Raw genomic sequence first — 24,255 nt, 5'->3', positions numbered from 1 at the left:
GGTTTACAGTGTTGAGTTGCAACTCAGATTTGTTGTCAAAAATAAAAATCATCTCGAAAAAAAAGTTGGCTCTTCTTTGCAGAACACTAATTTTTTTGTTGAGAAGTCGAGGAAGAGAAAAAAACGGATCAGGTGCAGTGAAGCACTTTTTTTTAACTCATTTTTGTTTTCTTTTTAGATAGGACAAAATAATCTTGACAATGTGACAAATGTATTTTTCATTTGGATTCGGAGCAAGAACAATATATTCAGGAACTATCCGGGTGGATCATTCTTCAGGTCATGCCGACGGGTGAAAAAAATTGACATACAAAATATCATTTTCCATGTTAATAAAATTTTCTGCGCAGGGAAATAAATTAAAACCAAAATACTGCCTTGTATTCCCTTTCCTGGTCAAAAGAGAGCCCAATTGTCTATATTTGTACGGTGGAGTGGAAAAGGAAAGGGAAAGTAAAAAGTGGTCTCTGCATAGATTTTTTGTAGAGTAGAAAACGATAGTCAGATACCAAACAAACAAAATATGTCGGAAGATACCCAATAACAAGTTTTTTGTTTGATTTTCAGGATTGAGATGAATCAGCGGGCATGGCAAGAAACAACACAGAGAAAGAGACAAGGTGATGTGGGGGGTGGGAATGAACCCTGGGGAGTTGGTCATTGAAAAATAGACCAAGTGATCTAGAATTCACCGTTGACACGTGCACGCAGGATCGAGAACAAGAGGGGGCAAATGAGGAGGGAGATGACCACCATCGAGCTGGAGATTCGACCGTAGAATTCCAGGAGATACGATGCGCGTCACTTTTTTATTGTGCCTCGCGCCTCTTGCTTCATATCGTATATTTTTATTTTATTTTTTCCAGCCACTTGCTTTAATCCGGGCAGTTTCCGATTTCCCTCTGCGCGCGCACAAACTTTGGCCATCCGCTTAGCAAAAAAAAGTTACTAAAGCGGTATATCCACAAAAAAGCAAGTTCCCTCACGTCGTTCATATCGCAAAAAGGAGGAGACGGGACATATGGCGAATGCCAAAAAGGTATTTGAAGCGCTTACAAATAACAACAGCAGAAAAGGGGAATAGAAATCCATGCACGAGCATTGCCACAGTGACAAAAAGAAAAAAGCGGATCTGAACAAGAATAATGACTACCGTTCTCAGTGTAGGACAGCGCCATGAGCTCGTTGCTCGCAGGCACAGTAGCTGGCGCAGTCGAGGGGCGGTAACATACCCGACGGAGCTAATAAAGACCAAGCTACAGCTGCAAGGGTCTGTTCAGTACATGCAGCAGGGCGGCCACCAATACCGCGGGGCTCTAGACTGCCTCCGGTCGACCTCAAAACCCAGGGCATCCCAGGCCTCTACCGTGGGCTCACCCCGATGCTCACAGGGAACGCTGCCAAGGCCGGCGTGCGCTTCCTCACATACGACTCGATCAAGGCGCGGCTCCGCGACTCGTCCGGAAACTTGACCATGGGAAGAATGATGCTCGCTGGCCTGTGCGCCGGCATAGTGGAGGGTGGCTTGGTGGTAGCGCCGGCGGAGGCTGTGAAGACGCGGCTGATTCACGACCAATGCATGCCACGCCAGCGATTCGGTGGCACAGCCGACTGCGTGCGCGATATTTTCAGCCGCGGCAGTGGCGTAAGGACCCTGTACAGGGGCGTGGCGTCGGTGATGGCCAGGCAGGGCGCAAACTCATGCGTGCGCTTTGCCGCCTACGATTCCCTCAAACAAGCGCTGGTGGCGCGCACGGGGAGGGCGGTTTCGGGCCCTGAGGCCTTTGCGCTGGGCATGTGTGCGGGGATTATTACGGTCTACGCCACGATGCCGCTGGACGTCGTCAAGACGCGGATGCAGGCGGGCGCTGCGGCAGAGTATCGCGGGTCCCTGCATTGTTTTGCAAGCGTCGTTAGCAGCGAGGGTCCCGCTGCGCTGTGGAAGGGCGCAACGCCACGGCTGGCGCGCCTGATGTTCTCGGGCGCCATTGTGTTTGCCGTTTACGAGGAGGCCATGAAGATGATGCGATAAGGATAACGACAGCGGAAATGCAAATACAAATGCAAACTGTAATTCAATATTGATAACGGTCGATCGATTAATTAAATATTTGGGAGAAAAAACTGAGCGGCTGATTTTAGTTTACTTTTTGTAGTTGTAGAAACCCTGGCCGGACTTGACGCCCAAATGGCCGGCAGCCACCAGCTCGTTGAGCTTGGGGCTGGGCATAAACAACGAGTCGCCCTTGAGGCCCTCGCCATCGGTGTACCAGCCATCGACAATAGCCTTGACGGTGTCCAAGCCGACGTAGTCCGCCAGCTCAAAGGGGCCCATGGGGTACCCAGCGCCCAGCTTCATCGCCGTGTCAATGTCGCGCGAGTCAGCGACACCGCGCTCCAGCAGGCGGATGGCCTCCATCATGTAGGGCAGCAGCAGACGGTTGACGATGAACCCGGGGGTGTCCTGGCACACCGCCGGCGACTTGCCAATGGCACGCACAAAGTCCAACGCCTTCTGCACAGTCTCCTCACTGTTCTCCCCTGTGCGCACAACCTCGACCAGCTTCATCTGTGCAACGGGGTTGAAGAAGTGCAAGCCGACGGCCAGCGCTCTGCGCTCGGCACTGACATTCTCGAAAATACGACCGATGGGCAGCGAGCTGGTGTTACTGGCCAGAATGCAGTCGGCGGGGGCAGTCTGCGCGACATCCGCGAACAAGCGCTGCTTTACGTTGATGTTCTCGACAATGGCCTCGACGACGAGGTCGGCCTGGGAAACACCCTTGGACAGCTCGGTCGAGCCCTGGATGCGGCCCAGGATCGAATCGACCCAGTTGGTCTGTTGCGCGGGATCCTCTGGGAACTTCTTCTTGGCCACGCGGCCCAGGGACTTGCCCATGTACTGGCGACCGCGCTCCAATGCCTCGGGGCTGACGTCGACCAGGGTCACTTGGTGGTCGAATGTGGCTGCCACCTGCGCAATACCGGCACCCATCTGGCCGCCGCCCACCACCGTTATGCGCTTGATAGCTTCGGACACTGCTGCCGAGCTGCTGAACGCGCGCATGGCCTGGCCACCGCCGAGCGCAACGAGTCTTCTTAAAACGGGAGTGTACATGTTTGAAAGGCTTGTGGGTGTGTATTATTTCTACTTTAACGCGGTTAATAAAAAATGATAGTAAAGATGAAAAGAGTGCCTTCGAAAGTCATTGTGCCTCTTGGTGCTACCTTTGTCTTTTCTAAGAGCGAAATTCCAATGGATGCAAAATACCCACGCATGTGAAAAGTCGTCAATGTGAGTTGCAGCGCGCCACATAAGAGATAAGCAGCAGCTAAGCAAACGCTGCGCATGTGATCTCATCTTACCACCCGCACCCTATTCCTCAGAGCACGATTACGCGATTACGCTGCCCTTAATTTGCATTGCCAATTTGTAATCGACATGGCGGCAGTGGCGGCGACATTGATGGCCAGCTGAGATGACAAATTGCGAGAAAGATCGAAAGACCACTTACAAATCGGTGTTTTGTCAAATAAGGGTTTGGTTTAAAAAGGGACAGATGTGTGTCGAACCCGATTGTCCATTTTTTATTTTCCACCAGCACCGCCTTTATCATTTTTTCCTTGTTTGATTTATGTCGCCTCTAACAAGGCTTCTACTCATCGCCATATCTTTCTACGTCTTGAATCGTTTCTTTTTTCCATCTAAAACACCCAAAGTCATTAACACAGCCATTCCCGCCATTTACGCTATGACTACAACCGCCCCGGTGCCCGTCTACTTTGTCAGCCACGGTGGGCCCAACCTCCTGGACGAATCCGACTACCCCCCGACCGGCGCTATATCCAAGGCTCTACGCAAAATTGGCGACGATATTCGCGCCCAAAACCCACGCGCACTTCTCGTACTCAGCGGTCACTGGGAATCCAACAACGGCAAATCGCTCCAGATCAATGGCAAAAGCGCCTTCCCCAAGCCGCTAATCTACGACTTTGGTGGCTTCCCGGCGTGGCTATACAAGGAGGAGTTTGCACACAAGACAGAGCCCGCGCTGACACAACAGATTGCCCAGCTGCTCACGCAGGGCGGCATCCCTGTGGAAACCGTAGACCGCGGGTTGGATCACGGCGCCTGGGTTGTGCTGAAGAAGGCTGGGCTGGAAAACGCATCATTCCCAATTATCCAGCTGTCGCTTTTCCGCAGCGACTCCATGCCCCAACACCTTCACCTCGGCCAGTTGTTGGCTCCTTTACGCGAACAGGGGGTGGTCATTGTGGGCAGCGGCATGGCGGTGCATAACCTTCGCGATTACTTTGGCGCCTCGGCAACGCCCGTGCGCTCGTATGTGCGCCCATTCGATAAGGAGATCGAGACTGCTCTTTTGTCGGGGGAGAACCGCGAGCAGGCAATCTTGGCCCTGAGCGAGTCGGATTACTTGTACAAGGCGCATCCTACGCTCGAGCACCTGCTCCCCTTGCATGTGGCAGTAGGTGCTGCGAAGGGCACTGCGAATGTCGAGAAGATTTTGGAGGCGTATCAGGTGTCCTTGAGCTGGTCGTGCTACAAGTTCTTCTAATTGGATTTTTATTTTTGCAATATTGAAAACGTGGCTTTTGTATTAGCTGCTTGTATTTGATGGTTTGGACGCCCAGTTCCCTTTACCTGTCCGATATTGTTGGGAAATTTTTTAATTGGAAATGTTCTATTTTTATAGACCTGATGACCAATCGAATATTGGAGCATGGCCGGTTCCGCATCCGCCTGCCCCACTATTTTTTATATTGGCAAATCATATTGTGGCGGCAAAGATAAATATATAAATATTTGCGCCTGGCTCGGCTATTAACACCCACCCCATCACAGCCGAAAAATAAGTATTTAAGGGCCTTTGTTCCCTCGATCCTAAAAATATTGTATTTTTGTTCCCTACGGCTTTTCTTACTCATTGCTCTCAACTTCACGACACGCATTATCTCATAAATATATTTTTATTGATTACACAGCACACAACATGAAGGGCTCAACTACAATCCACCACTACAACTCTGCGTTACCAGAGTCAACAGGCATCCACAACAGCGATCGGGCCTTCGACGACCTATCTCCGAGCGAACGCGACCAGTTTATCAACGACATTGAGCTGGATTTCCGCCACTACTTGGCTGAAAACAGATCTTCGCGTGGCTTTGTTTTCTATCCAAATACTCACCAGATCATGAAAGCTATTTCTTCTTTGTACCAAACTTTGACTGATATTGACTTTACTGAGTGTTTCGTGCTATAATGCATATGCCCCTAGACTCAAAAAGTAACCGGCGTTTTCTTAATATTTGTATCTCTTTTTTCTACATTAATAATATTGCGACAGAATGAACAATTCGATCTGATATATTTAGAAGTATTATCGCTTTGATTACGTACAAGGAGTTTTGAATATACCTTCCATCTTGTCGTCTAGTTATTTATTTTTCGCCGTGGCAACATAGCCACAAATGAATCTCTCAAAATTTTTGCAACAATCGACCTGTAAATCGCCAATTGTTGCTCCCATCGTAGCATTCACTTATATATACATACCTGAGGTGGCTTGCAAAAAAACGCGTTTTATGTGTTGTGCTACACACAATGTGTATATACTGTTTTCAAGGTCAGCAAAACACTACAGAATATAAAATAAGTATAAATTAAAAGCAAATAAACTAGATAAATGTTTCTTGTTTTTAATAAAATATAATAAATTAGCATTTTCTTTCTTTTTCATTGGCATGTACATTCTGTTACTTTCTTCCTAGCCTCACTTATTTTGTAGTTATTTACATTTTACACCAATGTCGTTCAAACTCACTCCGGAGGAAATAAGCAGGGTGGAAATGGCCGCGTTTCTGGGCGTGCACTTGGACCCCATCGGCTACGTAGATCTTTCAACAATAATGGTTCTCGGCACAATGTACCTGGTTGAGTTCCTAGCGCTCTGCTACCAAATCCGGCACCGCAATTACCCGCCATTAAAGGTCAAGAACATTTACGTTATGACTTTGCTGTACCTAGGAGGAGTAACATGGCTGGTTGGCGACATATTCACCGGCGGTCTTGTTCATCTAAGCCAAAGCCCTGTTTTGAGAACGTGTAAGCTCACAGTCATTTGGTTCCGTGTCTGCTTTGGTGCCTACTACGTTACATCGATATTCGCATTGCGCTGCTACTCTCTATACTATATATTCCACAAGGGCATAGCATTCAAGGGCAAGGTCTCTATAATCAGCATTGGCTTAACAGTATCATCTATCATTATATTTGGCATAATCTCGACATTGGTACCTACAAGGCTGACCACATCGTATGAGGAGTTGCTGGACGTCTGTTACACGACCACACCCTACATTGTCTCCGTATTGCTTGTCATCTGGTCCATCTGGGCATACACTGCAGTAATGTCTTGGCGCATGCGCAATATATCGTTTTGCTTCAACGAAAGGCGGGAACTACTAGTGACATTCCTAATCATGTTTGTAGTCAGTATACTCAATACAGTCTGTCTGCTTATCGTCCCCATCTATATGATGTCCCTCGGCTGGCGCACCAGCCTTCTGTACATCAACCACCTCAGTGCTTCCATGGTATACTGGGTGGTTATGTGGGAGCCCACCTACAACTGCATATTCCATCACGATGAGTACCTGGAGTATTGGATTTCTATTTTAAAGGAAGATGCAATGGAGAGGCAGTATGAGTACCCGGCAACGAATAGTGAGGAGACTTTTAATTTGGTTGAGCTTTCAGGGAATTTGTACAAGGACGGCTATAGCGATCATATGCTATCAAATTTTTCGATTGCGAGGGCAGATTATAACTACACTACATTATTCGTACCGAGCACACCAGATGCGCCACCTAAAGTGTATTATAGGCATCTTTTGTTGTAAAAATAAAAGGACATCTTTTTACAAGTGACATAGAACTTTGCTTAAATATTGTGCTTTTAATTTTAATATTTCTAGGTGTGGCAAAATAAAATTTTCAAATCTGTTTGTTTATTAGAAGTATCAGTATAAGAAACAAGAAATGTATCCGCATACTTTTGGATATCGCTGCAAAACGGGCCATTGATAGGTCTGATATACAATCGCAGCGGAAATGAGGATTAGCGGATCGCAGGGCATATGTAATATTTATCTGACATTGTTAGCATGCAAAACAATGTAAATAAAATAAAGCCTGTCAGAAATGTTGACTTCCAAAATTGGCTGTTTTTGTTATTTTATTTGACTGTACATTTGGTTTTTTTGAAGCCACCGTATTGTAACAAAAAATGAATTACGAAAAATCGCCGATAAGAGATTTTTTTGTTTGTATTGATGTAAAGCTCCTCTTTTCATTTCATTTTTGTTTTATTTTACCTTTTTCCAACACAAATATGTCTATAATTTTAACACTAAAATAATGCCTTTCACACTTACACCTGAGGAAATTGATCGAATCGAAGTGGCCGAGTTTCTCGGAATACGCCTGGATCCAGTCGGTTACATCGATCTATCTACAATCATTGTCATATCCACAAAATACTTTTTAGAGTTTTTCGTTTTCTGTTTTATGCTTTACAACCGAAACTACCCGCCGCTTAAGGTCAAAAACGTGCCCATCATGTTTTCATTATATTTTGGTGGCTTTACTTGGTTTCTCGGCGACATATTCACAGGAGGGCTCGTGCACCTTTACGGGAATCCAGTCTTAACCAGCTGCAGGTTTACAGTAATTTGGTGCCGCGCGTGTCTGGGTGCATTCTATATAACGTCGCTGTTTGGACTGCGCACATACGCACTTTACCACGTGTTTGTCAAGGGCAAGGCGTTCAAAGGACCCGTTTTTATAATTGGTTTTTCTGTCACTGTGTCCTCGATCTTGTTGTTTGCCATTATTTCCACCGTGCTCCCCGAGGATATGACTGCAATTTACGAGCCGCTCCTTGACGTGTGTTTTCCCAACAAAAATTTTATAATCGCCACTCTTGTTATCATTTGGATGATCTGGACTTTTGTTGCTGCGATGACGTGGGGAATCCGACACGTTACGTTTTCCTTTAGCGAGCACGTCGAAATCCTCTCCTCGTTTAGCATACTCTTTATAATCAGCGCAATGAACACAGTGTGCCTTTTTGTAATCAATATTTACACTGCTTCGCTTGTGTGGCGCAATCTGTTAGTGTATACAAACCATGTTGGTGCTTCGGTAGCATTTTGGGTGGTCATGGGGGTGCCCACCTACAACTGCATGTTTAACCGCGAAGAGTACTTGCAATACTGGATTGCTATTATAAAGGAAGACGCCATGGAGGATGTGTACAATTATTCGCCGACCGTCAATGTTGATACCATGACGTTTAATGACAATGTGGATATACTCGCGAAGAATCCCGCCTCGCTGATGAGTTCGCAAAATTCATTTATTACTTCTACAATGCATACGCTCCCCAGTACTCCGCGCAGCACTTATACAAATACCAACATGTATTTGGTCAGCGCTTTACCTCATAACTGTGTTTGAATAATTTAATAATAAAATTGAAAATCAATGAATTGAATTGAATATTCTTACCATGCACCCAGCCCCGTTACGCTTGCAGACACTAAAAATTGTCAAAAAATGTGTTTTTCTTTAAAATGGCAAAGCGAGATTGGCATTGTTAATGTTATCACCAGATAATATAAAAAACCAGCTTATTGATATTGAGACAAAATATTACACCCTCTCTTTATACAAATTCAACTAGAGTAAACTTGCTGTTTCATATTCACAATAAGAATGAAGCCCACTGTAATTATACCCTTGGTTAGCATTGCTTTCTTGTTGGTATGTGCTACGGACCCTGAACTTGCCGAGACAAAACATGACAAAACGATAAGGACCATTTGCAAGGCATTGGGATACATAAAGCAACCCAGCGTAGACGCCAGCTCCTACCAAGGACACACTGCCGAAGTAATCAGCGAATCTGCGGGAAAAGCATACTACGCGATTATATGGGCTGAAAATGCAGTAGATATGAGCCACAATGCATTTTAAAACAGGATATAATTTTTTGCAACAGCAGCAACCTCAGCAACAGCAAAATATGTTTAACGCAAACCAGGCTGCGGGGTTTGGCAACCAGATGCAATGGCATTAGAATATTTATTTTTTTCCTTATTTTTCATAATTTTCATAATTTTCATAATTTTTTAGTATAATGTATCGCAAATATTATTTTCTCTCACTTTCAAAAAATTTTTTACAAAAACTAGCAAACAAATAATAAAATAATTTACTTTCCAATTGTGTTGAAATATTTGTTTGCAAGTGCTAATTATTGGTACAAGTTAAGTGCAATTAAGGTAAGTAAAAGATGTTTGTTGGATTAGGATGTATACTTGAAATTATCTCTGTCGCTGTAGACGCTGCTTGGCTCGGAAAAGGTAATTGGGAAGTCAGACATTGACTCGGCCTCCTCCAGCTTGCCAAACCTTGCCCTGGTTCTCCGCTTGGCGCCGCGTGTCCGTTCTACCAGCCTTTTCCTGTACACGTCCAATGACGGGTTCATTGTGTAGACCAAAAAGTTGAGCATACCTTGTGTCGACGGCATCAAATTGCTCATGACGTAGAGCCAGAACGGCGTAGCTGACAAGAGATTACATAAAAGCGTAAAGGACAGTGTAATGATCGGAATGATTGGATAGCAAGTCACGCGAAGCGTAACCGACCGAATGTACCTCTTCCTTTCGTCCGAAATTTGCTGCATGGTGTCCGAGTCTGAATCCAAGTCCAGCAGATCGAGCTTCTCCGGCGTACGGTACCTGTTTATAGACGACTCGGTGGCCTTCCAAGCGCGTGACATCTTAATATACGTCAAAAGTGCAATGACAAAAAGGAAAGCAACTCCGCCAAAAATCCACATCCACTGAACTAACCAAATGTTGCGCTTGCCCACTGACTCCTCTTCTCTGAAATAGAAGAGTTGGGCCACAGGAATCCATTTGATATTCTTGAACACGTACATGTACGGGTGAGTAATCAAAAACCCGCAGAAAATGCTTGTGACCTCATAGTATGGCCGAATGGCCTCGGCCCAGTGGTTTTTGTTTGTGAGCACTGTCAAAAGCAGCTGAATTCCCATGCAGCTCGAGAGAAACACAAAGGAAACATTGGACCCGGCCATGATCCATACAATTGCCCTTAGGTGCGTTTCGGATAGCCCGCTCATGTAGTCATTGTTAAATACAAAGACTTGGCATATGGAGAATGACAGGTCGCACAGGGCTATACAAGTGGAAATTCGCAATGAGGGCCGGTTGAGGAGACTGCGGTTTATGAACGCTACTATGATGGTACTCAGTATTACTATGATAGAGCATACCATTGAGCTGATGTTTATGCCGTTGCACACTACTGCCCATTGCCCGAGCACGCCATGGAGGTCTTCAGCAGTAGCTGTGGTGATGTCGGGCGCCGTAACATTTTCTTGCCTGGAAAACAGGTGGGCCGTTTGGACGGTGTTGGCAAACCGGTGGACGGCAAGAAACTCCATTGACGGGATACTAATATGTAAAGTATTTGAATATAAATGGGTAGCAAGTGGAAATATAAAATTGGACTGTTGATTAAAAATAGGTAGAAAAATTTAGACTAAATAATTGTGTGAAAAGTAGGTGGGTTTTCTTTTGACAGTTCTTGTTTGGCAAGGCCAAGCAAAAAAACGGTTGGAGATAATGTCGTTATTTATGAGAATTGATTAACAGCATTTGGCGCTCTCTGATAGCGCACATTTTATTGGGAAAATATAGAGCAAGGTTGCTATACTGACAAAATACGCAAGCAAAGCCTGTAAGGCTCGGCGCACGATAAACGCAAAACTGCGCATGTTTCTCTGCCTGACAGCAACGGATGATCAGGGCGACAAAAGCAGTTCCTTGCCTAAAAGACCGCGGCGCACCAACTTAAAAACAAGCAAATCGGGAATGTCACCTTTGTGGTTGTTTTGTGCATAAATTGATACTCCATCAGCAGCGACATACTTGAATTGCCTCAATGGAAGACATGTCCTTGTCGGGATAGTTTTAAAATAAAGGTGCAAAAAAGATGTGAATGGACTTTTTTATTCTAGTTGAATTGGGTGCTAATGCACATTAGTCATGCTTATTTCATGCAAAAGAAAAAGACAAAGAGGGGACAAAGAGTACTGTCCTCGTGAGATTGCATGCACCCCAATGAAAGTCGGAGTAAATGTACAAACCATCGATCAACAAAGTAAAAATTGAAAGTATAAAATCCGGGCGTTCATGTCAAGCAGACAAAGCTGCAGACGCATGGCAAACAAGCGTGCAGGCTTTGGCTGTTTTTTTGGCTGTTTGTTATGTGCATGTCTATGTTTTGAGGTAGATTAAACAAAGCTCAAGTGACCAGTATGCACAGTGTTGATTAAAAGTTTGTCTTTATTTTTTGAATGCATGGATAAAATGAACACAAATCAGTATGGTTTTCGCGTGTGGCAGCAAGGTGTGTGGGGGGATGCAAAACTATGCTGCATTATGCAGGTGCATGTATATTGTAGACATGTAATGGCCTACATTTTGCGCTTTAATATATAAAAGCAAAGTTATAAGCTTTTGTTTCTTGAAATTTTCAATAAAATGTGACTGTGACTGGTATGCGGTTGGCAAGGGTGGCAGAAAAATAAAAAATAAATACAAAAGCAACGTTAATCACGACGAAACGACATACTATTATCCGAATACGCACTAAATGTTGGGAAATATTCACTTGCATGCCAATGATAAATAGACCGGAACGTGTGTTCCATGTAGACCGTTTGCTAGATATTGTCTCCAATTTATTTATGCACATTTTATTGTTTAAGCACTTATAGACATTTAAATTACGCATGTGCGTTTGAAAACAGAATAATGTTGCCGCGATAAGTAGCTGCATTTTGTGAAAAGTACCAGCAAAACAAATTGAATCAAAATGCATATCAATATCACCATTGTTTTTTAGCCGAGTATGCTACATTTGTAAATACTGGCAATAAAAAGATGTAAGAGTGTGGTTTAACAAAAATACATTACAAAATACCAGCTGCTTGATTTTATATACATTGCTAATTTGATATATTAATGTCGTGCTGACATAGTTTTGCTGTACTAGCCACGCCTGAGCTTCTACTTTGGCGAGCTCACTACCACAACATTCGTATTATTTTTATTTATTTTCTAATTTCAGTCTTACTATGTCATCAAGCAAAGTACCCAGTTCATAATTTTTATTATTATTTGCACTGTTGTGATTTGAGGGGAGCACAAGTTGTCTAGTCTTAAAAGTATGTTTGGGTTTTGTTATAGTTTTTATTATCAAGGGAATCAAAAGTAGAACTAGAGCTGGTATCATCTTATATATGCATCTCGTTGCTTCTGTTGTGCACTTCGCCAGTTGTGCACTCCGTTGGCGAGAACTGGTTCTTCTGCGAGCAGACCGGTATCTTGGCATATCAATGTTGTGGTCTTCGTATATGTGCGCATCCATGCATACACATTATCAAATGGGGATGGCATATCAGGGTGCCAATACTATGTCCTCTGATTTGATCCTACATGGTACTGTCTATGCCCTGTCAATCGGCATGTTGGTGGAAACTCGTTTCACAACTCTCAACCTCGTCACCCACTTCCATATCATCAGTCTGCTCAACACCACCAGTGCAAAACAAAGTGTTTGCAATTTAAAAAGCAAGCTCACTTGATACCAAATTTTGCAGCCTCAAAATTAACGATTCAAATTTCAAAATCCTTTTTTTATTATAAATAGGCGTCTCATTTATTCACATGACTACGCAAGCAATAACATTTAAAAGTAGGGGTGTTAAGAAAAAACCAACATATCAAATGGAAAATACTATTACCTAAACCTATACATTTATGCCAGCAGTTATAAGAACACAAAGCTCAAGACATGGTTTATCTTTAATAAAGACTGTCTATGCATCCTCTTTTTATTTTAAGACACACCATTAATTGTATACTTCTTAACATGTAATATAAAATACTTTGCCATTGATCCTATTTTAAGTTATACCATACTTTTGGCTTGTGTAGCCAACGTAAAAGTGTACCCAGTTCAAATACAGGATGTCATGAATTTGGAAAAGACGGCGATTAAACACATACGCCAGGCCAGAGATAAAATTAACGAGGCCGCATCGCGCGCATTATCTTTTGAGGGAGGCGCCGCCAACATCATATAGAGCACCCGCAATACAGCACTTCAAAGCCTGGACAAGGCTGAAAGGGTTGTAAATGACGCGTACAACGTGTTTGCGGGTATCAATAATTAGATTCAATATTTAACAATATTTCTAGATTTGCCGTGATTGTTTAATTTATATTATTCAGCTACTTTAACTTGATTTGTCAGTGCAACAGTATCGACAAAAATGCCTGATTTCTGTTTTATTTTCAGCAATTCAAACACATTCAAAAAGAAGAGCCGGTCATGCACATGCGTATGCACATGCACATACAATATTATTAATTTCCACAATGAAGGTTGTTTTGTTTGTTTACATTTTTGCGCAAAAAATCATGTAAGTGACTCCCTAAAAGCTAATATTAACTTATTGCAACAAGTGTTCTTTCAATATATATAAACATACTTATTTTCTCTATAATATATTTCCAACTTCATCGTTCAAAATTATATTTACCTATTTTGGCCCAATAAACCATTCTTCAGTTGTCTTCAATCGCATCTTGTCAATAATTAAACACAAAAATGAAGTTTTTGTTTGTTGCCGCTATTCTTGCCGTTGCCGCCTCAGCTATTGCTGCCCCTGCTGCTATGCCCGAAGCAAACCCTTCGCACCAGTTGAATGTCCGCGCCAGCATTAAATACAACATTGCTGCCATCAGGCAAGCCATTAGCTACGATAACAGTGCGGCCAGTAGTCTCAAGGCTGCCATTTCCAAGACCAACAAAGCGTACTCAAATCTTAGCTCTTCTTCAGGCTCAGCCATTACTGCTGCCAGGAATGCCCACATAAAAGCCATTCAGGCGCAAAAGGCTGCACTGGCCGCCACTAATGCCGTTGCCAATGCACTCAAAAAGCTTATTTAATCGAGTGGCAGAAATATCTGATGTTGATACCTTTAATATCCGTTTAATAACAGCAGATTAGCTTGGCGCACTTGGCTATCCTTGCAATATTTTTTAATTTGTTAGTGTCAAATAAAAACTTGCTGTGCAACTCCATATTTAATTGATTTTGAATTTAAACCCATTGGTAATCCAGGCATAATCATCACATGTTATAACTATTGCCTTGTACAAAAAAATAATCTGGGCGATAAACTTTATAATAAATTTTATTTTTTAGAATTATTTAGAAGGTTTGCTTGGCAATGTGCCAAACGGCAGTGATAATTTGCTGACATTAGCAAGGAAGTATGAAAGAATGTTGCCACGTTTGTTAAAAAAAATCATGTAGTTGACTTTAGAGTATTTTATAAATTTGCGCCAATGACGGGAGTGATTGAGCCAAAACTAGCTTTAGCGATTAACATATTTTGCTCAATTTAATATTTGGAAGTGGAGACAAACTAAAGCAATATACCTCTGCCCATGCAAAAAAGTAACTAAAACTACAATAAAAATTTGAAAAGACATTTACATCTATGCATTTACAAATGCATTTAATTGCCATACATATAATGATTTGTCTACATATTTTTTAATATAAATATTTCTAAAACCATCGTAAAAAAGTAAGTATTTAAAAGTCTAAGCCACACTTTATTATGTTTTTAATTACAACCAGCATAACAAGTCAAAATTAACCTTGACAAATTCGATTAATCCGCAATGGTCTAGTGGCTAGGATCCGACGCTCTCACCGTCGTGGCCGGGGTTCAATTCCCCGTTGCGGAACATACTTTTTGCCACTTTAGTGATAGTGGCAAGGCTTCTCGTTTTTTGGCGCTCTTTCTTTTTTACTCTGCATCTGGTCAATCTCGAGCAAGCAGGTTTGGCAACTTTAAATTTTATGTTTGGTTTTTTTTGCCGCTGCATAGCTCACACAAATAAATTTTCATGTGTAATGTCAACTATGCAAAGCACCACAGCAACTCGCTGTGTGTTGAAATTTTGTTAAAAGCTTCTGTGATTGTGTAGTATTAGCACTATCAAATACAAAAAGTGGTGAACACTTGTGTGTTATGAAAAAGATCAAGAGACCCTTTTTCATTTGAACAAATCGCAAAATGAAAGCTGTTTGGCTGTATTCAAAACACAGCCATAGCTAATTGTCAAATGCTTGTAAAAAATGAAGGTGCTCAGCACAATCAAGATTTTTATACCAAATAAAAAATGTAGAAGCAGCGCGAGCGTCATAATCACAACGCTGCCCCCAAATCGTCAGCAAAAAAGAATACCCCAAAAAAGTCCGAAAACCCGGATTTGAACCAGGGACCTAGAGATAACAACTTAATACAAGCTAGGCTTGTAACGCAACTACAGTCTCCCGCTCTACCGCTGAGCTATTTTCGGTGGTTTCTCTGAAACTAGAAATGTCCAGTCAGTACATATCATTGCCAATACATTTTTTGGGGATAGGAATGTCTTGTTTTGGTTATAGTTTTTGATTATGAATATTTTGGCTGGCAAGTAAAGAAACCATATTGCACATACAAAAATACGGCTGTGAGCCACATGTTTAAAATTAAGCAAATAATAGCCGGGGGGTATCTTGAGTCTGTTGGTTGGTTTGTAATGTAAAAACGTTATTTTCTAGAAATGGTATCGCTCTGTTTAATATATATTTTATTTGCCTTCAAAACATTTTTTATAAAAAAAAACTGAGAAAACACTGATATTTGGCACTAAAGATATTTGAGCGTTTTTTGTGCTCTCGCTCATCGACAATAATTATTTGCTGCAGCGTTTGTATTTTCTTTGCAGGCCGTGTTGATTATTCAAAAAAACAGCGCGGCTTTGGAGCATTTAGCGCCAGAAACCAGTGCCGCACCCGCCCCAGCCACCGCAACTGCCGCATCCACCAACACCGCCCCAGCCGCCAACACCAACGCCAACGCCAACGCCGACGCCAGGACCAACACCGCCCCAGCCACCAATTCCGCCACATCCACCACCACAAGCGCTGCGCTTAACAAGCGCATCATTAGCATTGTTAGACGCCGATGCATGCGGAAGAGGGTTGGCATTGGCCGTGGCCAGCGAGATAGCGGCCAGCACGGCAACAACAGCAGATCCAAAAAGAGTAGTGAAGGTGGTCATTTTTCGATGTAGTGGGTTTTGTAAATATGCAATGAAGTGTAATTCAATGTGTGTGCAGATAATATTAAAATAGTTTTTTTAAGTGCAAATGCAAAAGCCTTTTATACTTTACAAATAAGTTTTATATTTATTATTTTAAAAGATACATCAAAAGATATATCTTTAGATAATATATCTTTTTCTAAAATAAACAATCCACATATCTGATGAAAAAAATGATAGTTTGAAATAACAATTAAAAAAAGCCCTGTAAATCAGCCCTAAAAAAGTTTATAACACCACTAATGTAAAATACTATTTATTTTTTATTATTACCCTTTTGATTCACCAACACCTCGTGTTTTAGCCCGAGGAAGCAGCGGACTGAACTCAGGCGGGTTCCAACTTGGATAATTATACAGCCTGGCTTTCTCCGATCTCGCCGTGATATCAATAGGCATAACCATTCCGCGCGGCCAAGGCAAATGCCTAAAATAAAACCTCTGCTCCGTACAATTAACCGTATTTAAATTCCAACTTCCACTGGAATCATGTGGTGCCCGCGACATATATATCTTATATGCATTCATCTCTTGCTCGCGTAATTCTCGCCCCTCCTCTTCTTGATCCTTGAGCTGCTGCCGCTGCTCCTGTCGTTTCTTGTAGTACTCATGTGAGTGGTAGAGCCGGTATACGTCAAAGAGGTTGGTTTCCACATGGTCAATGATGTGCTGCGCGTTAATCCAAATCTGGTACTGCAGATTTTGGACCACTTTGGTGCGGATCCGCACGAGCTCGCACTTTTGGTAATGTGGGCTAGTTATTCTGACCAGACTTTCGTAGGAAAACCGTGACGGGTCGGTGGTCAACTCGCAGGATTCGGTTGCCAGCATAAATATGCCGATAAATAGTTCGTGTGTGGCGTGGTGCGGCGCATCAATCGCGCGATTGTGGATTTTGTAGTACCGGCGCAGAAGAATAATGCAGGTCAGGGCCGTCCACATGTCAACGCCAGTGTCGTCAAAAATCATCCATATAAAGTCACCAATGTTTGGCAGCCGCAGCTCCAAAGAGACAAACACGTTGCATGAGCCTCTGCGGTAAATCAAGTTGAGGTACTCAATAATTGAGTTGACGATCTCGGGCGTCGCCAGGCGTGGCAATCTGGGATCAATAAAGTAATTATTTGGCTGCTCGGGCGCAGTGACCGGGGGAACAGCATTAAAAAGCACGCTTGTATACAAAAACTCGTTTGTGTCGCGCGTCAGAATGCAGTTCCAGAAGGGCATTTCCTGGCACAGTTCCAAGCGCAGCTTTACTTCAGCCTGTGTTTTTTCTTCCTCGCTGTCACAGCCATCATCGCTCTCCTCATGGCTGTCATTGCTATCCACTACGTCTACGGGTTCACTGGCATTGCCCTTGTCGCTGGAATCGTAGCCATCGCCATCACCATCGTCATCGCTATTACCATTGCTGAAAATGTCGGCATAGTTATAACAATAGTTGTTCCCAGAGTAATTGTTTAAAGGGTGACCAGCAAACCCGCTATACCTGCTTTCCACAGACGCCGACCAGTACTGCTGCTGTCCTGGCTGCTGCCTTGAGCGATCCGCTGCAAGATCCATATTTGAGGCCATGACAGGAGAGAAAGCAGAGAGCGGCGAGAAAACATCCAATTGCTGATCCCACACGTCTGGAGACCTGGCTAAAGTGTCAAATGCATTCTCTACCTGCAGATCCATGTTGGAAGGCATCAAAAAATTGTTGTTATGCGCGGCTGCATCGGTAGGCATGGAGCGGCAGGCAAGAAAAGACAAACCGGTGAGCAAAGTATGGCTGACGCCGCCGTCTCTGCCATTGTACCCATGGTCATTAGTATCCCGATGCGCCGTATCTGCCGGCAATATCCTAGCAGCAGCAGCTGCTGGTGCTGCTGAGGTTGCTGCAGGGGGGACAGAATCTGCAGGCAGGGTTGCTGAATATTTTGTAACCGTCCGCTGCTCACAAATACGGATGCTGAGTTGCTGCTCATGAGGATGAGGCTGTTGGGAAATTGGAGTCTGAATATCACCATTTTGGGCATTGTGCGCAGCAAAGCCCCCCTCGCCAGCGGCATCCGCTGTATTGTTGATTCTGATTGTGCTATGCGGAAGCGGAATCTCACCGGAACTAAATTGGTCAAAAAGCACGTGTTGCGATGCACTGGCACAAACATGATGGGACTCGATGGGTTGGGAAGAAGATGAGTAAATGCTCATTCTGCTACTGCTGTTGCTGCTAATGCTCACACTGGGCTGCAGCAATTCGGGCTGGACTGATTTGCCAATATTAACAGGGCTTTGCCAGCGCATATTCGCAGAATCCAAGTCCGTGTCTAAGGCCAAATCCGGCACAGTCATTTTTCTGGCTGCCAGCGACAAGTACGACCATGGGCGGGCAAAGTGGCGGCCAAGAAAACTGCTTGAAGCAAACGACGATCTGCGCGTGGGTGGTGGCACCGACGCTGACAAGAAACCGAGCGGCTGATTTGGTGGACTGAAGGCACCAGTGGCGGTTACGCTGGTGACGTCGGCAATTGATTCCGAGGGCAGCGAGATGGCTGCGGATATGGCCGAGGAGGCGATTGAGGCGGGTGATTTGGGAATTAGACGGGTCGATGGTTCCTGCGAGACGGATGCTGTTGAGGGGCGGTGGGAATGCGTGCTATGTCGGATGTTGATGCTGATGCCGCTGGCGCCACTAATGTTTTGGCGTGTACAATGGTCCTGATTGTCTTTGGCCGCAGTTGCAGCTACTGCTGTTGGTGCTGCTATGGGTAGTGTTTGGGTGTTGATGCCAAGAAATGGCCTTTGGTGTGTGTTGGCCCGGGCTTGGTGATGTTGGTGTTGGTGTTGGTTGGCTGGACCTCTGACTGATGCTGGAATAGATGCAAACATGTTTGATGAGGCCTTTTTGGATGTTTTTGGCGGTCAATAATAGATAAAATAAAAAATAACCGTAAACTAGACCACGCAAAAACGATGATTCTGGTGGTACTGGGCAACCACTAAATATAAAATAAATGGAGCTTAATGTAGGTATTAGCAAATGTCAATAATAGGTTTAAACATAAACAAAAGAAAACCATAAAGTGTAACAAAAGCAACGAGCGCAACTCCAATGAAAAAAGAGGAGAGAAATACAAGCGGGTTACGCAATATTTCATCACGCCCTTTTTTTGGAATAAATGTTTTTTCCGTTAATGTTGTTGAATATTTTTTTTGCGGCTGAGCAATCATAATTTTTTATCAAACAGGGTTTTTAAAATGAGGGAATAAACGAATATCGTTCAGTTTTTTTTTACATTGTTAAAGATACTAAAAATGGAGACATTGGAAAAATACACATGACCATCCCCAATTTGACTTATTGTAACCACTACTCGGTTTCCCGAAAAAAGATAAAGAAAATGAGCTTTTCAATAACATGTTACTGCTGTTGCTGTTTTCTCATTACTTCTTTAAGCAATATATTGATTTCAGCAAAAGTACCTTGGTAACAAAGACAGTAAAAACAAAAAGAAAAAAATACAAGGTAATATAAATACATATAATACACATACCTATAAACTAAAAATGAACAGGAGGGTGTGTTGATGTTTTTTCTTTTGGATTTGTTTGACAGCGTAAGTAAAAAGAGAAAAATTGAATAAATAAAAGTAAAAAATTAAAGGTTGTGAGAAAAGATAAAAAAAGGAAAAAAAAATACTGGGTTGCAGATGTGCAGGTTGTGGTTGCAGAAAGTGCAGTGGAAAAAAGAAGCGGGAGTCAAGATCCAACGAAAAACACAAACGTTAACAACATAATATGATTTTTTGATTTGGGAAGCAAGAAGATAGGTGAATAATAGAGAAGCGTGACTTTTTGGATAACGTACATGTTTATACAGCAACAAAACAATGAAAGCTCATGAGGGAGACCAAAACACCTTTGGTCACAGGCTCTCATTTTGGAAATAGAAACAGCAAAAGAAAATTAGGATAAAATTGAATAATTTAAAAAATTAAATAGTGATATCCAAACTTTTATCATTTTCATTTTCTATTACTCACTCTAATTTAATTACTCACTCTCTGTCTATACATGTTTTATTTTTAATTTGTGCATGCGGACAATATATGCATGTCTTGTTGCTCAAGTTGTACGTTTGTTAAATTATAAAATCTGCATATTAGCATAATAAAGAAGAAACCGGAAAGATTTTGCATATGCTTTTTCTTTATTGGACTAATTGAAAGAGCTGCTAAAAAAGGGTATGTCTGATTTGATTTTTGGTTAATTTTTTGAATGTGTTGATGATGACGGTGAACTTTTTTTTATTACTGCTCAAAGTGCATGGCGTGTATGCGTGTGTAACAATTCCGTCAATAAAAAGGAGTGGTCCAGCCCCTCTTGCCATTATCCCCCCACTCCGAACTCAACTCACAACAACAACAAAAAGGCGTTCTATTTTACATTTTCTTTTTCCTTTCTAAATAAATAAATTGAATTTATTTTTCCATTATTATAAACACCGAGATTTACAATTCAATTCAATTCAGTTAATTTTTTTAAATGGCAACCCCCCTTTTCTCGCAGCAATCACGCCGTCCTCCAGGCACTTCCACCATGTCCAAACCCGGCAACACTAGTTTAATCCCTGGGTCACTCCTGGAATTCAAAGCCGGTCGACTCTACCGCGACGGCGAAAGCAACTGGGTCAAACCCGATTCACGCAAAGGCCTCTGCTACATCAAAAAGGGCATCGACGGACTCTTACGTTTTTGTTGGAAAGACTTGGCAGCCAATGTGGTTGAAGAGGAACTTATTGTGTTTCCAGGAGATGTCACGCTGGAGAAGGTTCGGCAGTCAGCGGGGCGCGTCTACGTGTTGAAGTTTCGGACGTCGTCACGTAGGTGCTTTTTCTGGATGCAGGCAGAGAAGGAAGAGGACGATAAAGAGGTGGTGAGGAGTGCAAACAATCTGCTGAGTATCGGGATTGAAGAGGAAGAGGATGATGAGGATATGATGCAGGATAATGAGGATGAGGGTGACGAGGAAGAGGAGGCGGTGGCGGAGAGGACTCCGGCGGCGTTGGCGAGGAGTGTGTCGAGGGAGGCTGAGGTACTGAGCCACCACCGCGAGCAATCGGCGTTGGCCAGTGAGACAGCTGGACTGCAGAGCACGCTTTCGTCGGCGCAGGTTGGCGGGGTGCCCGGCGGCAATCTGCGGCGGGTTTCGCAGCAGCAGCCAGGCGACGACGTCACGCCGATGGGCAGCGGTGGGCTTTCCTCCGGCAGTGGCGGGCGCATGGGCGCCGAGGAGCTGAACAATCTGCGGCAGCTTCTTTCTGGCATCAGCGTTCCTCCGCCCTCGGAGGGCTTTGCTGGCCAGCAGCGTGGGTTGCAGCAGGGCGCGTTGCAGCTGGGCGATGTTCTGACAGTGGACAACCTGGCGACAGTGCTGGGCGACCAGAAGATGCGGCAGGCGCTGTTCCCTACACTGCCTGAGGGGATGGTTGAGGATCGGGCGTCGGTAGAGCAGGTTTTGCGCAGCCCACAGTTCCAACAGGCGCTGGCAGGGCTGTCCCAGGCGCTGGCCTCGGGGCAGCTGGCGCCGCTGGTTGGGCAGCTGGGGCTGGCGCCGGAGGCTGGAAACAGCGTCGAGGCGTTTTTGCTGGCAATCGAAAAGCAGGTCGAGAAGGAGAGGAAGGAGCAGGAGGACAGAGAGGACGCGGACTGGGACACCAACATGGACGCGTGAAAGTAAAAATCAAAAAATCAAAAAAATATTTCTGGTTAGCCCATAAAACTCTGTGATCAGATGCTTTAAATGCTATAAAAAAGCACTTCTTTTTTATTATCCCTCAAAGCCAAGGAAAAATATTATATTTGACTTGAAATCGTTTTTTCTTTTTCTTTGTACACATTTACAACTTTACTTTTCAGAAACAAACAAGCTAAATGGCAGACTCGCGGACCACCACGCTATACGCTCTGGTCACTGCAGCAGCGGCGGCCGGAGCCGCAAGCACGGTGGTATGCTGGCACCTTCTTAACAAATCCAAATCCAAATCCAAACCCAAGTCCAAATCAGCCAGCAACAAATCAGCCAGCAGTCAGATCAGCCACGGTGTCACCGAGCTGATCGGCAACACACCATTGATCCGCATCAACAGCCTCTCCGACCACACCGGCTGCGAGATCCTGGGCAAAGCCGAGTTCCTCAACCCGGGCGGCAGCTCCAAAGACCGCATCGCCCTCTACCTCATCGAGCAAGCGGAGCTCCGGGGCGAACTGCACCCAAATGCAAACAACTGCATATTCGAGGGCACGTCGGGATCAACGGGGATTTCTCTGGCAATGGTTGCGCGCGCCAAGGGGTATCTCTGCCACATAGTGATGCCAAGCGACCAAGCAGTGGAGAAGTCGCAGCTTTTGCAACGCTACGGCGCCACAGTTGAGCGCGTGCCGCCGTGCTCAATAGTCGATAAGGGGCATTTCGTCAATGTCGCAAGGCAGCGGGCGGCAGAGCACGCCGGCGGGGCGTATTTTGTGGACCAGTTTGAGAATTTGTTGAATGCGCAGGCGCATTACGAGTGGACGGGGCCGGAGATCTGGGCGCAGGTTAGGGGACGGATGGACGCTTTTGTGCATGGGTCGGGGACTGGCGGGACGATTGCGGGCGTGGCGCGGTATTTGAAGGAGCAGAACCCGCGGGTGCGCTGTTATTTGGCTGATCCGCAGGGGTCCGGGCTGGCTAATAAGGTGAACCACGGGGTGATGTTTGCAGACTCTGAGCGGGAGGGAACGAGGCGGCGCCAGCAGGTGGATACGCTGGTGGAGGGTGTTGGGCTGAACCGCATGACGAGGAACTTTGCGCGGCTGTTTTCCACCACCACCCGCCGCAGCAAAGGCGGGTCCGGGTCCGGGTCCGGGTCCGGGTCTTCTGGTTGTTTGTTGGATGCGGCGATTAGCGTGGCGGACGCGGATGCTGTGCGGATGGCGCGGTGGCTGGTGGCTGAGGATGGGCTTTTTGTCGGCAGCTCGGCGGCGATTAATTGTGTAGCGGCCGTGCGTGTTGCTAAGATGCTTGGGCCCGGGCACACGGTGGTGACGGTGCTGGCGGACGGCGGCCAGCGCCATTTGACAAAGTTTTGGAGCGATGAGGCGATGACCGGCTTGGGCCATGATGTGCAGGCGCCGGCGTCGCTGGACGAGTTTCTGGGGTGAGAGCTGGGTTGGCTTGGGTTGGCTTGGGTTGGCTTGGATTGGGGCCGGGTTGGCTTGGATTGGGGCCGGGTTGGATCGGCTGCTGCAGAGGGAATTAGCCGGGTTGGGCTGGGTTGTGGAAGCAAAGCCGAGCGGAACGATCGACGAGCAAAAAGGGGTTTTCCATTGCTTTCCTCGCAAAAAGGAAGCCAAAGTGGCTTTTTCCCCATTGCTTTCCTCCCTCCCAAAAGGAAAATCGAAATGAGGAAGGAGGAAGAGCACATTCAACGGGTCTTAATCATCTAATCATCTATTCGCCTATTCATTCCCACTTCTTCAACCCTTAAGGTCTAAAAATCCCTCACACAAAACACATCAAAATAAATGGCAACCCGCCCAGGCTCATAGGGTCGATGGTTCCATAACTGGACCCCACAAGAAGTGTTGTTTGGTACGCGCTCGGTGTTTTCTAATTAATGAATGAATGAATGAATCAATTTTTCATTTAATTCGTTCCAAAATAATATTCAACTTTCATTCACATCAAAACAAATGGCAGGCCGCGGCAGCCAAGATTTTTGCACAGCAGACTATTTTGAAGCCTTAAGCAGCGTCGACCGCAATATCCGCGACCTCATTGCCACACAGAAGGTGCAGCCACACAAGCGGTCGACAGCATTCCAGCTGCCGCCATTCCCACTACCGCCGCCGACGCCCACTCCTACGCTTACGGTCG

General features: G+C 44.7%; 12 protein-coding genes and 2 non-coding genes across 14 annotated transcripts; 8 read left to right on the top strand and 6 right to left on the bottom strand.

The window, feature by feature from the left end:
* Nucleotides 1-249: 249 nt before the first annotated feature.
* BX661DRAFT_177251 (uncharacterized protein) lies at nt 250-849 on the bottom strand (the record flags this gene model as incomplete). Its single annotated transcript, XM_051534585.1, has 1 exon — nt 250-849. A coding segment is annotated over exon 1 (332 nt), but the record flags the coding sequence as incomplete, so codon positions are not given.
* BX661DRAFT_177250 (putative CTP1-mitochondrial citrate transporter-member of the mitochondrial carrier family) lies at nt 844-2,093 on the top strand. The gene is made up of 4 exons (XM_051534584.1): nt 844-1,039; nt 1,168-1,212; nt 1,242-1,279; nt 1,321-2,093. The coding sequence occupies exons 1-4, from the start codon at nt 1,022-1,024 to the stop codon at nt 2,030-2,032; spliced, it is 813 nt and encodes a 270-aa protein (XP_051394016.1). The 5' UTR covers nt 844-1,021; the 3' UTR covers nt 2,033-2,093.
* On the bottom strand, nt 2,094-3,269 carry BX661DRAFT_177248 (hydroxyacyl-coenzyme A dehydrogenase). Its single transcript, XM_051534583.1, has one exon. It carries the CDS (start codon nt 3,116-3,118, stop codon nt 2,144-2,146), a length of 975 nt encoding a protein of 324 aa, XP_051394015.1. The 5' UTR covers nt 3,119-3,269; the 3' UTR covers nt 2,094-2,143.
* Nucleotides 3,270-3,752: 483 nt separating this feature from the next.
* BX661DRAFT_140203 (Extradiol aromatic ring-opening dioxygenase) lies at nt 3,753-4,577 on the top strand (the record flags this gene model as incomplete). Its single annotated transcript, XM_051532829.1, has 1 exon — nt 3,753-4,577. The coding sequence occupies one exon, from the start codon at nt 3,753-3,755 to the stop codon at nt 4,575-4,577; it is 825 nt and encodes a 274-aa protein (XP_051394014.1).
* Nucleotides 4,578-5,753: 1,176 nt separating this feature from the next.
* On the top strand, nt 5,754-6,997 carry BX661DRAFT_177245 (uncharacterized protein). Its single transcript, XM_051534582.1, has one exon. It carries the CDS (start codon nt 5,830-5,832, stop codon nt 6,922-6,924), a length of 1,095 nt encoding a protein of 364 aa, XP_051394013.1. The 5' UTR covers nt 5,754-5,829; the 3' UTR covers nt 6,925-6,997.
* A 394-nt stretch (nt 6,998-7,391) lies between these two features.
* On the top strand, nt 7,392-8,564 carry BX661DRAFT_177244 (uncharacterized protein). The gene has a single exon (XM_051534581.1). The coding sequence runs from the start codon at nt 7,442-7,444 to the stop codon at nt 8,540-8,542; it is 1,101 nt and encodes a 366-aa protein (XP_051394012.1). The 5' UTR covers nt 7,392-7,441; the 3' UTR covers nt 8,543-8,564.
* Nucleotides 8,565-9,326: 762 nt separating this feature from the next.
* Nucleotides 9,327-10,727, bottom strand: BX661DRAFT_177243 (uncharacterized protein). Its single transcript, XM_051534580.1, has one exon. It carries the CDS (start codon nt 10,557-10,559, stop codon nt 9,393-9,395), a length of 1,167 nt encoding a protein of 388 aa, XP_051394011.1. The 5' UTR covers nt 10,560-10,727; the 3' UTR covers nt 9,327-9,392.
* A 2,928-nt stretch (nt 10,728-13,655) lies between these two features.
* Nucleotides 13,656-14,272, top strand: BX661DRAFT_177242 (uncharacterized protein). Its single transcript, XM_051534579.1, has one exon. It carries the CDS (start codon nt 13,796-13,798, stop codon nt 14,135-14,137), a length of 342 nt encoding a protein of 113 aa, XP_051394010.1. The 5' UTR covers nt 13,656-13,795; the 3' UTR covers nt 14,138-14,272.
* Nucleotides 14,273-14,875: 603 nt separating this feature from the next.
* On the top strand, nt 14,876-14,947 carry BX661DRAFT_t26. The gene has a single exon. It is a non-coding gene; the product is annotated as a tRNA-Glu (tRNA).
* Nucleotides 14,894-16,312, bottom strand: BX661DRAFT_196148 (uncharacterized protein; the record flags this gene model as incomplete). The annotated part of the gene is made up of 2 exons (XM_051538026.1): nt 14,894-14,906; nt 16,044-16,312. The coding sequence occupies 2 exons, from the start codon at nt 16,310-16,312 to the stop codon at nt 14,894-14,896; spliced, it is 282 nt and encodes a 93-aa protein (XP_051394009.1).
* BX661DRAFT_t8 lies at nt 15,461-15,565 on the bottom strand. Its single transcript has one exon. It is a non-coding gene; the product is annotated as a tRNA-Tyr (tRNA).
* A 195-nt stretch (nt 16,313-16,507) lies between the features above and the next one.
* On the bottom strand, nt 16,508-19,254 carry BX661DRAFT_177241 (uncharacterized protein). Its single transcript, XM_051534578.1, has one exon. The coding sequence runs from the start codon at nt 19,225-19,227 to the stop codon at nt 16,624-16,626; it is 2,604 nt and encodes an 867-aa protein (XP_051394008.1). The 5' UTR covers nt 19,228-19,254; the 3' UTR covers nt 16,508-16,623.
* A 1,683-nt stretch (nt 19,255-20,937) lies between these two features.
* On the top strand, nt 20,938-22,071 carry BX661DRAFT_196146 (proteasome complex subunit Rpn13 ubiquitin receptor-domain-containing protein; the record flags this gene model as incomplete). Its single annotated transcript, XM_051538025.1, has 1 exon — nt 20,938-22,071. The coding sequence occupies one exon, from the start codon at nt 20,938-20,940 to the stop codon at nt 22,069-22,071; it is 1,134 nt and encodes a 377-aa protein (XP_051394007.1).
* A 200-nt stretch (nt 22,072-22,271) lies between these two features.
* On the top strand, nt 22,272-23,849 carry BX661DRAFT_209197 (OAS-TL 2; the record flags this gene model as incomplete). The annotated part of the gene is made up of 3 exons (XM_051538690.1): nt 22,272-22,346; nt 22,431-23,194; nt 23,285-23,849. The coding sequence occupies 3 exons, from the start codon at nt 22,272-22,274 to the stop codon at nt 23,538-23,540; spliced, it is 1,095 nt and encodes a 364-aa protein (XP_051394006.1). The 3' UTR covers nt 23,541-23,849.
* Between the last annotated feature and the right edge of the window lie 406 nt (nt 23,850-24,255).

The sequence above is a fragment of the Kickxella alabastrina genome, assembly GCF_025024165.1.
Source record: "Kickxella alabastrina strain RSA 675 chromosome Unknown BX661scaffold_3, whole genome shotgun sequence".
NCBI lineage: Eukaryota > Fungi > Kickxellomycota > Kickxellomycetes > Kickxellales > Kickxellaceae > Kickxella > Kickxella alabastrina.
The sequence above is the reverse complement of the archived record's forward strand: the minus strand, read 5'-3'. Positions and strand labels throughout refer to the sequence as shown.